General features: G+C 43.0%; 1 protein-coding gene across 1 annotated transcript; it reads left to right on the top strand.

The window, feature by feature from the left end:
- Positions 1-5,415: 5,415 nt before the first annotated feature.
- On the top strand, positions 5,416-6,042 carry LOC311104037 (ras-related protein Rap-2a-like; the record flags this gene model as incomplete). Its single annotated transcript, XM_084145690.1, has 1 exon — positions 5,416-6,042. One exon carries the CDS (start codon positions 5,416-5,418, stop codon positions 6,040-6,042), a length of 627 nt encoding a protein of 208 aa, XP_084001816.1.
- Between the last annotated feature and the right edge of the window lie 8,321 nt (positions 6,043-14,363).

Raw genomic sequence — 14,363 nt, 5'->3', positions numbered from 1 at the left:
AAAATGTTGTGCCCAAATTTGTTTACATCCCTGTTACTGAGCATTTCTCCTTTGCCAAGATAATCCATCCACCTGACAGGTGTCGCATATCAAGAAGCTGATTAAACAGCATGATCTGCTTGGATATGTCTGTATCAGCTTTGCACATCTGGATTTGGGGATTTTCTCCCATTCTTCCTTGCAGATTTTGTCAAGCTCTGTTAAGTTAGATGGGGAGCGGCGGTGAACAGCAATCTTCAAGTCTTTCCACAGATTTTCAATGTGATTCAAGTCTGGGTTTGGCTGGGCCACTCAAGGACTTTCACATTCTTGTTCTGAAGCCATTCCAGCGTTGCTTTGGCTGGATGCTTGGGATCATTTTTGGAGCGTAAATATTTACCCCATTCTAAGGTCGTTTGCACTCTGAAGCAGGTTCTCATCAAGGATTTGCCTGTATTTGGCTCCATCATTGTTCCCTCTATCCTTACCAGTCTCCCCGTCCCTGCCATTGAAAAGCATCGCCATAGCATGATGCTACCACCACCATGCTTTACGTTAAGGATGGTGCTAGATGGGTGATGAGCTGTGCCTGTTTTTCTCCAGACATAACGCTTTGCATTCAGGCCAAAGAGTAAAAATTCTCTCATCAGACCACAGAATCTTTTGCCCTATGATCTGTCTTTCACGTGCCTTTTTGCAAACTCCAGGCATGCTTTCATGTGCCTTTTTCTCAGGATCGGCTTCTGTCTGGCCACTCTCCCATAAAGCCCAGATAGGTTAAGTGCTGTAGAGACTGTTGTCCTTCTAGCAGGTTCTCCCATCTGAGCCAAGGAACTCTGTAGTTATGTCAGAGTGGTCATTGGGTTGTTGGTCACCTCCCTGACCAAGGTCCTTTCTTGCCCAGTTGCTCAGTTTGGTCAGACGACCAGCTCTAGGCAGAGTCTGGGTAGTTCAATATTTTTTCAATTTCCCAATGATGCAGACCACTGTGCTCTTGGAAACTTTCAACACTCTAGAAAAAAATGTATACCCTTACCCAGATATATGCCTCATCACAATTCTATCTCTGGGATATACGGACAGTTCCTTGGACTTCATGGCATAGTTTCTACTCTGACATGCACTGTCAACTGTGGGAACATATATAAACAGGTGTGTTTCTTTCTATTTTAATAAATCATGTCCAAACAATTGAATTGACCACAGGTGGACTCCAATCAAGTTGTAGTGACATCTCAAGGATTATCAAAGAAAATTGGATGCACCTGAGCTCAATTTGGAGTGTCATAACAAAGGGGTATGAATACTTATGTAAATGAGATATTTCTGTATTATATTTTCAAAACATTTGCAAAAATGTCTAAAAACATGTTTTCACTTTGTCATTATGGGGTATTGTGTGATGATGGGTGAGAGAAAAAATAAACGTAATCCATTTTTAATTATTAAATCAGCAAAATTAATATAGCGATACTCTACTGTATAGATCTTTTCCCCCATCCCTACTTTAAAGTCTGGTCACCTCTGCCAACACAAGTGACAGAGGACCAAGTACCCAAACACAATGGAACAATAAGAGCCAACAGAGCGCGCAACTGATAGGGTGTGTTCACATCAACATACATACCTACTGAACACACGCACCCTATCAGTACTCAAAATAACATCCTATAACAAAGGCCTATAATCCTACCAGCTAAACATTACTTCACCACCTCTGTGTATTTTAGTATTTTGGCTTACTAGATCAGGTATAGCCTAGCGACCATAAGAAACACAACCTAATTAACATAATTTGCAGCTATTGCACTCCACCTTCAGCAAAGGAACAGCTGCTTGCTACTCGAAATTGATCCTCTAGCCTACATCATTCATTCCATTTCCCTGCCACACATGTGCACCCGCTGTTTTTCAATGACAATTTTCCATACATGCGAACATCGTGAGCTACACACACTGTTAAAATGATTGCTTGCTGAATGCTGAGAGCCCATCACCCTTCAACAGTATGTTCAAGGCAGTGTGTTCTTAGAACAGCCTGTTCCTAACATCACCCATCCACACCCATGCATCATCACTAACACCTCTGGGGCCGTGAGAGCAGCACACCAGCTCAATATCACAGCAGCTCGGGGACTATATCTTCTCTTTTGCTGTCATTCTCCTAGTAGTGTTAGAATTTTCTCCTAAATTCCCCTGTATGTCTAAGTAAACACAAACATAGTGACAGGACTCCAATGTTATTACTTTTTGGCCTCTTTTTAATAACTGACAGAGTTGAGAGGGAGCTGAGTTGCTGGGGGACAGTGAGCCATCAGTAAACACAAGTTTCAGCCTGGAAAGGACAGGACTTTTGAAAGAGTAAAAAAGTCACAGAAATGAGGCCAGACTAAGCGAGGCAATGTAGAACATTCACTAAATAGGAGATGAATTCAACTAGATTTGACCTTCAGGTTGAATGTCTGGAGCCCAGGGAGTACTTCTTCTATGTGACAACTTCCTCTATGTGACAACTCTGCACCAGAAAATATATAAAACATGCCTTTGGATGACAGAGATGATGACTTGAGACAACAGTGCAAAGCATGGCTGCTAGATTAAGCCAAAGGCGAACACTTTCTACCCAACTCCAGTCACCATTAGTAATAGGCATCACATCTGCCTTGAGAACCAGCCTGGATGTTTTGTCTACCAGTTCCTCAACTTCTTCATAAGATCTTCAAAAGGGGAAGTTTTCACCTAGTAAGTAGCCTGAGGGTTCAACTCTACTCTAGTCATGAAACTGTGATGAGACTATTACAGACAGTCTCAGTCCCATTTAGCACAATAGCACTAAAATGAGATGGCAATCACTCTAATATGCCCTCATATCACAATATCATCATAATGCTACTGAAAATTACAATAATTCAGAGAACAGCACATTAGTCATGATGCCTTTAATAAGGCACAAATCACTGCTCATTAAATAATTGTAGCTGTTGTATCATGGCAACATGTGATAATCACAGCACAGAGAGCGAAGCCAGCTAAAGTACATGGGCAATTCCACGGTAACAGAGTGATGCTGAGACATTTAAAATGTATGCCAAACCAAAGCCAATGATTGCAACATTTAAAATAAATAAATAAAACATTGCAATGAGGCTCTTTCAAGTGAATAATATAGTATGACAGCTGAGTGCATGTGAGGAGGAGCCATAAAGACACACAGACAAACCCCTTAGCTGAGCTTTGAAGACAGAGGTCCTCCAGAAGAGAACTTTAGTGGAGAGGAAAGAGACTACAAAGCCAGCCGGTGAAGGAGGGAGGGCAATGGGGAAATGAAGCCCTCTCTGCACAACACACTCATTGTCATTCCATGCAAATTCTCACTCAATGTCTATGTGGCTTAACGAGAGCCTAAGTGACCATGAGGGTGGATTGAGAGAAAGCCTCCTACGCCACGGCCACTCGAGGGCCTAAGTAGTGTGGCTCCCAGGTCAAGGCCGCGTCACACAGGACCAGAGGGAAAGATGAAAGAGCCACTCAACTTAGTCCTCAGTACCGGACATGTGAGCTGGGCACTAGGATACACCCATCCAGGGCATGCCCCCGATGATGAGCTTTCCCATTGAGTAATACAATACTCTCTCCATGTAAGGGAAATTCCCACTGAGACTCTGGCTTAACTGGGACACAGAAGGATGACAGAGACAGAGATCAATTGCATGCAAGACAAACTGCATAACAATGCATTGGGATTTGACTAAGTCAAAGTCTGGATCCTTCATCAAGTTCCTATAAACAGTAATAGCGATTAACACTGACATTTCCAGGAGAGAATCCCTTATAACAGCACTGTTATAACAACCTCCACTTCACCTGTTAAATCAGCTGTTCATTTGGATTGGCTTTTAGAAATGCGGATGCATTGACAATTCTCTACTGGTAGAATAATTCATACATATTTAACAACATTTCCTTTCACAGATCAGATGCCATTTTCTCTGAGACTGTGACACAATATTGGCATTTCCTCGAGTGGTGCAGTTAATTTCGACCGTGCTGACCGTTTGGGTCTGGCGGGTCATAGAATGATGAGCATTAAATAACTAACCTAGATCCTGTGAGAGGTGGACTGAGCTCGACTGACCACACAGGCTGCTGGAGAGGTTTACAGAAAAAGCTAGGGTCTTACTCTGGAGAATGAGTAGAGCTGCTTTATAGAAACTCCTGAAGGCTCTCTCACACTGAGCTGAGGGAGAGCAGAAGGACATAGAAGCCTGATAACCACTTGATAACCAGGCTGTGGTAAAGAAGTAGCTGTATCCATAGCTACACAGATACGCACTCTCCAGTACAGTATCTCTATGTATTTCACCAGCTCAAAGCACAGTATGTACTGAGGCAGAAGCAGAAGCCATCCTCACAAAGATATTGGGATGTATCACACAATGCATCAAACATGCAAGCTCACCTTTTGTGGGCATAAAAACAAGTGAGCTTTTCATAAATTGATTCTGCCATGCTCACTCAAGGTCCCAAGTGTTGTAAAAGATGAGTGGTTAATTGCTGGTCCTTTATGATCAGCATGGCATACCAATGATGTCATACAAGAAATGAACATGCAACTTATACAGATGTGCTATCTTAATTTGATCACTCTGTTGTTGCAGATAAAAATAAAAATAAAATGCAAACTTGTACTGTTCGAGGTTTAAAAAGGCTTACAAAAGTTTGTAATTTCCACTTAACAATTTCAGACTTGATTTGCCCTAACAACAAATGTATCAACCCTACAAAAATGTCCTGTGAGAAACAGGTCAAATTAAGATAATACATCTGTACATACTTATTGCATAAAAGAACAGTCAACATACATTCTATAGTACACAAACACATAGGTTGATTTAACAATCCCATGCACAGAGCAGACAATTGCTTTGTGCAAAAGGTCTTATCAAAGTATACAATCATGGGTATACAAAAATCATCTCACTGCAAACCATGCATCCTACATGCACACGCTGGTTTCGGCTCACTCCTATCCCTCACCTCCCTCCTTCGCAATCTGATTCTGTCATTTGCATGAGTCTTGCTGATTGGCTGCTGTGAATTCACCCAAAGAGACACCCCACTCTCCTGATTGGATGAGAGCAAGAGAGGGCATGGAATCTCTGATTGAGAAAGCCCATAAATAGGGTGCACAGGCAGCCAGACATACACAGATGCAACTGTCAGCTACTCTCAGTGATTTACTTCTACAGCCTACCACACTGTCCCTGTTCACTGACTAACTCAAGCAGCTTCTACAGCAGAGTCCAACTTCTCCATCCTCTCAAAAGGTTCAAGGAGAGTTATTTTGCCACAATAGCAGAATTGTAAGTCTTCAAAAAAGAAGACAGAGGAAGAGAAAGAGCCAGTGTTTGAGGAAGAGTGTCAGAGGAAGTCATCATGTCTCTAGAAGTGAAGGAGAAGACGGAGGTGCGTCTGGTGTTCCTGGGGGCGGCCGGCGTGGGTAAGACGGCCCTGATCAGCCGCTTCCTCCAGGACACATTCGAACCCAAGCACCGGCGCACTGTGGAGGAACTGCACAGCAAGGAGTATGACATCGGCGGGGCCAAGGTCACCATCCACATCATGGACACCAGCGGCAGCTACTCCTTCCCGGCAATGAGGAAGCTCTGCATCCAGAACAGCGACGCTTTCGCCCTGGTGTACGCCATCAATGATCCTGAGTCCTTGGAGGCTGTCAAGAGCCTGCGAGACGAGATCCTGGCAGTCAAGGAAGACAAGTTCACACCCATCGTGGTGGTCGGCAACAAAACGGACCGGCATGGCGAGCGGGCGGTGTCCAGCGAGGATGTGCTGTCCACCGTGGAGCTGGACTGGAACAACAGCTTCTTGGAGACGTCTGCCAAGGAGAACAACAACGTGCTGGAGGTGTTCAGGGAGCTGCTGCAACAAGCCAACCTGCCCAGCCGGCTGAGCCCCGCACTGAGACGACGCAGGGAGACCTTCCCCAAAGACGGCAACAAACGGCCCCCTATGAACAAGACCAACAGCTGCCTCATCTCCTAAGGCTGAGGGGCTGGAGGGGTCTGACAGAGAGACAATGACAGACAGGGGCCAGAGAGGCTGAGGATGGGGACCCGAAGCTGAGTCAGTGTTACAGACAGACACAGTGATGTTGAATGTGCTACTACTGCTGCTGCTATGGACTGTGCTGCTGTGTTGAATTCCCTGTAAGCCTCCTCATCTAACCATCACCACAGCATTTCCAGTGAAGTAGAGGAAAGGGGACTGTTAAAGGGGAACCAGAACTAATGACATCAAACAGGTGTGGGACATTGATAAAGCTGAAACTAAATGAAAGAAGTGGCAATGAACTTATTACTTTGTCGAGTTTTCAATCTATGTCCAACTATGTTACTGTCGTGTTTGCTTTTTGTAAGTGTTGACGGTGTTCACTTGCAATAACTGAAGATATGGAGAGTTGCGGCTAATTGTGCAAAAGCTGAATTTGAACAATGTGCCATGGAGCTTTTATTAAGTTTCTTTGTGACAAATCTTTATTTTGCTTGTCATGGCAACAAAGCATAGTATGTTCTGAATCAACTCTGGTTGCGTTCCTCATTCTATGCTACCAATTTGTAGTTTGGCAATATTCATATGCACTTGGAGTTATTATTTTGCACAGATATCGTTTTTTTTATTTGTACAAAATGTGTTCAAATATAAATTATATAAAGTGTATTGTTTTTCTATGAAACTTTGAGGTACATGTGGATGATTAAATCATGTTTATTCACCAAAACAGTATAACAAATATGTTATCGTTGAATTACCTGTTGTATATGTTGTCTATTCATGATTAATAAAATATTATTATATATCAAAAGTAATAGTCAAGGTCATTTTCGGCAGACTCATTTTGAAAATAGGTGCTTATTGGAAACTAAAGTGCAATAAACTAATGGCCAGGTAATAACACATCTGCTATGAGGTGTGACAAGGACTCATTTATCATGCAAAAATCAAATCTCTTTACTCAAGTCCAAACTCAACAAGCCTGAGAAACAGACTAGCCTGAGATGATGTTTGGAACAACTTACAAAGCAATACAAAACAAATATTTGTCCATTTCCAGTATGATTGCAGCAAAGACCTGGCCAAGAAGGAAGCTCTGGAATAAATAAAAATAACACAAACAAGCATACAATCAACAAGACACAAATGTGGTTATGCTGATAATAAAATCTGCTTCATTACCAGGGGTGTAGAATCATCCCAAAACATCATACCAGTATTCACAAATCCCCTTCCTCAAAAATCCCTTCCACCCAAAACCTTCAACAAGTATCCTACCTCTTCAAGCATCTTCACCAGTTACAGTAAATTGGCTCACATTGCCCTCTAGTGGTAGGCCTTTATTTTTAGACATTGCTTGTCTGTCACACAACACATATTTAAATCTACGGGGAAACCTGTTAGTAAATACTTAAACCTGGCCAGAGCAGAAATAAATTACTAGGGCCAGACAAAATACCATTGTTTGTGCTGCTCGGCAGGATGTCAACTAGTTCCTCCAATGCCCAGATCATTGACATGGCTAGTAACAGAAAACATTATGCAGGGAACCATGTCTAGGTTCCATATGAAAAGAGTGTGAACTTCTCACATAAGGGTCTATTTTCCTGATCAATGCATCATTAACCTGACACTGCCACAAATAATGTCAGTTATATAATATGGTTACATGGACATTTCAGATTTAGCATATGACTTCCTGTAGCTATCTATATCAAAAGTTACCTACAGCTAACTTTTCCATAGTAACAATCAGAATCCAGTATATGTGTACTTAATGAAAGTTAAGACTGTAACAACTGTGCTCTAGTGATAATACTAATACAGTTGAAGTCGGAAGTTTACATACACCTTAGCCAAATACATTTAAACTCAGTCTTTCACAATTCCTGACATTTAATCGTAGTACATATTTCCTGTTTTAGGTCAGTTAGGATCACCACTTTATTTTAAGAATGTGAAATGTCAGAATAATAGTAGAGAGAATGATTTATTTCAGCTTTTATTTATTTCATCACATTCCCAGTGGGTCCGAGGTTTACATACACTCAATTAGTATTTGGTAGCATTGCCTTTAAATTGTTTAACTTGGATCAAACGTTTCGGGTAGCCTTCCACACACTTCCCACAATAAGTTGGGTGAATTTTGGCCCATTCCTCCTGACAGAGCTGATGTAACTGAGTCAGGTTTGCAGGCCTCCTTGCTCGCACACGCTTTTTCAGTTCTGCCCACACATTTTCTATAGGATTCAGGTCAGGGCTTTGTGATGGCCACTCCAATACCTTGACTTTGTTGTCCTTAAGCCATTTTGCCACAACTTTGGAAGTATGCTTGGGGTCATTGTCCATTTGGAAGACCCATTTGCGACCAAGCTTTAACTTCCTGACTGATGTCTTGAGATGTTGCTTCAATATATCCACATCATTTTCCTTCCTCGTGATGCCATCAATTTTGTGAAGTGCACCAGTCCCTCCTGCAGCAAAGCACCCCCACAGCATGATGCTGCCACCCCCGTGCTTCACGGTTGGGATGGTGTTCTTCGGCTTGCAAGTTACCCCCTTTTTCCTCCAAACATAACGATGGTCATTATGGCCAAACAGTTCTATTTTTGTTTCATCAGACCAGAGGACATTTCTCCAAAAAGTACAATCTTTGTCCCCATGTGCAGTTGCAAACCCTAGTCTGGCTTTTTTATGGCGGTTTTGGAGCAGTGGCTTCTTCCTTGCTGAGTGGCCTTTCAGGTTATGTCGACATAGGACTCGTTTTACTGTGGATATAGATACTTTTGTACCTGTTTCCTCCAGCATCTTCACAAGGTCCTTTGCTGTTGTTCTGGGATTGATTTTCACTTTTCGCACCAAAGTACGTTCATCTCTAGGAGACAGAATGCGTCTCCTTCCTGAGCGGTATGACGGCTGCGTGGTCCCATGGTGTTTATACTTGCGTACTATTGTTTGTACAGATGAACGTGGTACCTTCAGGCGTTTGGAAATTGCGCCAAAGGATGAACCAGACTTGTGGAGGTCTACACATATTTTTCTGAGGTCTTGGCTGATTTCTTTTGATTGTCCCATGATGTCAAGCAAAGAGGCACTGAGTTGAAGGTAGGCCTTGAAATACATCCACAGGTACACCTCCAATTGACTCAAATGATGTCAATTAGCCTATCAGAAGCTTCTAAAGCCATGACATAATTTTCTGGAATTTTCCAAGCTGTTCAATGGCACAGTCAACTTACTGTATGTAAACTTCTGACCCACTGGAATTGTGATACAGTGAATTATAAGTGAAATAATCTGTCTGTAAACAATTGTTGGAAAAATTACTTGTGTCATGCACAAAGTAGATGTCCTAACCGACTTGCCAAAACTATAGTTTGTTAACAAGAAATTTGTGGAGTGGTTGAAAAACGAGTTTTAATGACTCCAACCTAAGTGTATGTAAACTTCCGACTTCAACTGTATATAGTACTGTGCGCACACATGCACGCACACAAAAATGTTTCCACTTTCCAGCCACACACAGAGACATGGTGCATTGTTTCCCTCAGCTCAGACGAAGAAGTGACCTATGATCTGTGACATTCTAGTTCCTCTTTGAGTCCTGTTTAAAAACACACAGCTGTCAATGCACCAGGCGGTTCACACTCACCACCGCGCCCCGACAGAGACACACACTCAGGTGCGTACCACTCTCTCCAGGGTTGAAAGGGCTACCGTTTACCAGCTATCAAAACTTAAAGAATGTACAATTTATGTTATAGGTGATGGGGTTATCATACAGCGCCTAAATATTATGCATGCAAATTATTTTCTGTTATCCAAGACTTCATAGGGCCAACATCAGAGGTCAGCACTTCTAGTTAAATGAGATTCTATTACTAGTCTATAATGTCTGTCATACTTTTTTAGTTCTTAGGAGTGGTGGTGTAGTATATTAGCATGTGCATCCTTACCAACGATTCCACTGCATGGGATAAGAGTTTTCTAGTCAGTCTCTGGCCCTCGACTTGGTCAAAGCTCCTCAGTGATGAGTAGAAACCTGAGAAGTTTGGAACAAGGGTCCCTGACTCCATCTGAACAAGTGTTGTGTCCTCGTGTAAATAGCCTGTTCACTTCCCATCCTTTAACCAAATATACTTTCCTGCAACACGCCACACCCAATGTGGAACGGATTCTATTATTTCTTTATTTTTATCAAGAACCTACGGCTGAAAATATCCAGCTAGCCAGCTAACTAGCTACTTGCTATTAGCCACCGTTAGCGGTCTTCACCACTGTCCGTGGCCTGCACTACCTACCAGCCAGCTCTAGCCTGGACAATTATCGGTCTGCACAGCGTGCTATCAACCCAGAGCATATCGGATTTTCTGCCGGAATCACTGAATCACTGGACCTTAACACCAGATGGCTGTTGTTGGCTAATTCACCACTGTCCCGATGCACCAGTTAGCCTTGAGCTAGCCTCGAGCCAGGCCCATCTCCCGGCTATCTACCTCTCTGTCAACCGGACGGGACCTCCTAGTGTCGACACCGATCCATCACGACTGGTCTGCCAACCTAATCGTCTGATGTGGTTTCAACAAACGAGCTTCAATGCCATACAACACTCCTTCCATGGCCTCCAACTGCTCTTAAACGCTAGTAAAACTAAATGCATGCTCTTCAATCGAACGCTGCTTGCACCCACCCGCCCGACTAGAATCACTACTCTCGGCGGGTCTGACTTAGAATATGTGGACAACTACAAATACCTAGGTGTCTGGTTAGACTGTAAACTCTCCTTCCAGACTCACATTAAGCAACTACAATCCAAAGTTAAATCTAGAATCGGCTTCCTATTTCGCAACAAAGCCTCCTTCACTCATGCTGCTAAACATGCCCTCGTAAAACTGACTATCCTACCAATCCTTGACTTCGGCGATGTCATTTACAAAATAGCTTCAAACACTCTACTCAGCAAATTGGATGTAGTCTATCACAGTGCCATCCATTTTGTCACCAAAGCCCCATATACTACCCACCATTGTGACCTGTACGCTCTCGTTGGCTGGCCCTCACTACATATTCGTCGCCAAACCCACTGGCTCCAGGTCATCTATAAAACTCTTCTAGGCAAATCCCCGCCTTATTTTAGCTCATTGGTCACCCACCCGTAGTATGCGTTCCAGCAGGTATCTCACTGGTCATCCCCAAAGCCAACACCTCCTTTGGCCGCCATTCCTTCCAGTTCTCTGCTGCAAATGACTGGAACGAACTGCAAAAATCTCTGAAGCTGGAGACACTTATCTCCCTCACTATCTTTAAGCATCAGTTGTCCGAGCAGCTTACCGATCACTGCACCTGTACACAGCCCATCTGTAATTAGCCCACCCAACTACCTCATCCCCATATTGTTATTTACATTATTTATTTTGCTCATTTGCACCCCAGTATCTCTATTTGCACATCATCTTCTGCACATCTACAGTGAGGGAAAAAAGTATTTGATCCCCTGCTGATTTTGTACGTTTGCCCACTGACAAAGAAATGATCAGTCTATAATTTTAATGGTAGGTTTATTTGAACAGTGAGAGACAGAATAACAACAAAAAAATCCAGAAAAACGCATGTCAAAAATGTTATAAATTGATTTGCATTTTAATGAGGGAAATAAGTATTTGACCCCCTCTCAATCAGAAAGATTTCTGGCTCCCAGGTGTCTTTTATACAGGTAACAAGCTGAGATTAGAAGCACACTCTTAAAGGGAGTGCTCCTAATCTCAGCTTGTTACCTGTATAAAAGACACCTGTCCACAGAAGCAATCAATCAATCAGATTCCAAACTCTCCACCATGGCCAAGACCAAAGAGCTCTCCAAGGATGTCAGGGACAAGATTGTAGACCTACACAAGGCTGGAATGGGCTACAAGACCATCGCCAAGCAGCTTGGTGAGAAGGTGACAACAGTTGGTGCGAATATTCACGCCCCCATTCTCATCGACGGGGCTGTAGTGGAACAGGTTGAGAGCTTCAAGTTCCTTGGTGTCCACATCACCAACGAACTATCATGGTCCAAACACACCAAGGCAGTCGTGAAGAGGGCACGACAAACCCTATTCCCCCTCAGGAGACTGAAAAGATTCGGCATGGGTCCTCAAAAAAATTCTACAGCTGCACCATCGAGAGCATCCTGACTGGTTGCATCACCGCCTGGTATGGCAACTGCTTGGCCTCCGACCGCAAGGCACTACAGAGGGTAGTGCGTACGGCCCAGTACATCACTGGGGCCAAGCTTCCTGCCATCCAGGACCTCTATACCAGGCGGTGTCAGAGGAAGGCCCTCAAAATTGTCAAAGACTCCAGCCACCCTAGTCATAGACTGTTCTCTCTGCTACCGCACGGCAAGCGGTACCGGAGTGACAAGTCTAGGTCCAAAAGACTTCTCAACAGCTTCTACCCCCAAGCCATAAAACTCCTGAACAGCTAACCATGGCTACCCGGACTATTTGCACTGCCCCCCCACCCCATCTTTTTACGCTGCTGCTACTCTGTTAATTATTTATGCATAGTCACTTTAACTCTACCCACATGTACATATTACTTCAACTACCTCAACTAGCCGGTGCCCCCGCACATTGACTCTGCACCGGTACCCCCCTGTATATATAGCCTCCCTACTGTTATTTTATTTTACTTCTGCTCTTTTTTTCTCAACACTTTTTTTGTTGTTGTTTTATTTTACTTTTTTATTAAAAATAAATGCACTGTTGGTTAAGGGCTGTAAGTAAGCATTTCACTGTAATGTCTGCACCTGTTGTATTCGGCGCATGTGGCCAATAAAATGTGATTTGATTTGATTTGATATTCGCAAATGGAAGAAACACAAAATAACTGTCAATCTCCCTCGGCCTGGGGTTCCATGCAAGATCTCACCTCGTGGAGTTGCAATGATCATGAGAACGGTGAGGAATCAGCCCAGAACTACACGGGAGGACCTTTTGTCAATGATCTCAAGGCAGCTGGGACCATAGTCACCAAGAAAACAATTGGTAACACACTACGCCGTGAAGGACTGAAATCTTGCAGCGCCCGCAATGTCCCCCTGCTCAAGAAAGCACATATACAGGGTCGTCTGAAGTTTGCCAATGAACATCTGAATGATTCAGAGGATAACTGGGTGATAGTGTTGTGGTCAGATGAGACCAAAATCAAGCTCTTTGGCATCAACTCAACTCGCCGTGTTTGGAGGAGGAGGAATGCTGCCTATGACCCCAAGAACACCATCCCCACCTTCAAACATGGAGGTGGAAACATTATGCTTTGGGGGTGTTTTTCTGCTAAGGGGACAGGACAACTTCACCGCATCAAAGGGACAATGGACGGGGCCATGTACCGTCAAATCTTGGGTGAGAACCTCCTTCCCTCAGCCAGGGCATTGAAAATGGGTCGTGGGTGGGTATTCCAGCATGACAATGACCCAAAACACACGGCCAAGGCAACAAAGGAGTGGCTCAAGAAGAAGCACATTAAGGTCCTGGGGTGGCCTAGCCAGTCTCCAGACCTTAATCCCATAGAAAATCTGTGGAGGGAGCTGAAGGTTCGAGTTGCCAAACGTCAGCCTCGAAACCTTAATGACTTGGAGAAGATCTGTTTTTCTGGATTTTTTTTATTTATTTGAACAGTCTCTCACTGTTCAAAAACCTAGCATTAAAATTATAGACTGATCATGTCTTTGTCAGTGGGCAAACGTACAAAATCAGCAGGGGATCAAATACTTTTTTCCCCTCACTGTATCACTCCAGTGTTAATACTAAATTGTAATTATTCTGCACTATAGCCTATTTATTGCCTTACCTCCATAACTTACTACATTTGCACACACTGTATATAGATTTTCTATTGTGTTATTGACTGTAGGTTTTGTTTATTCCATATGTAACTCTGTGTTTGTTGTTTTTACCGCACTGCTTTGCTTTATCTTGGCCAGGTTGCAGTTGTAAATGAGAACTTGTTCTCAACTGGCTTACCTGGTTAAATAAAGGTTAAATAAAATAAAATAAATAAAAAGCATAGATAAAACTCTATGGTATTTTCCCCTGATCAAGTATAACGACTGACAATATTGGGATTGTACGATGGTCAAGTAAATGTGTAACTACAAATCAATAGTTCTGGGATCTGATGAAGGTTGACCTGAAAAATGTGAAGGGTTCATTTTAACAGAAGAGTGAATTGATTGTTAAGACTAGAGATAATAGAATACTCCAGAATAAAATGTAACTGGTTACATTAAACACATTATAACAATATTGTTCACAAATAAAAAGTCT

The sequence above is a fragment of the Coregonus lavaretus genome (genome assembly GCF_964263955.1).
Source record: "Coregonus lavaretus genome assembly, chromosome: 28".
NCBI classification, from domain to species: domain Eukaryota; kingdom Metazoa; phylum Chordata; class Actinopteri; order Salmoniformes; family Salmonidae; genus Coregonus; species Coregonus lavaretus.
The sequence above is the reverse complement of the archived record's forward strand: the minus strand, read 5'-3'. Positions and strand labels throughout refer to the sequence as shown.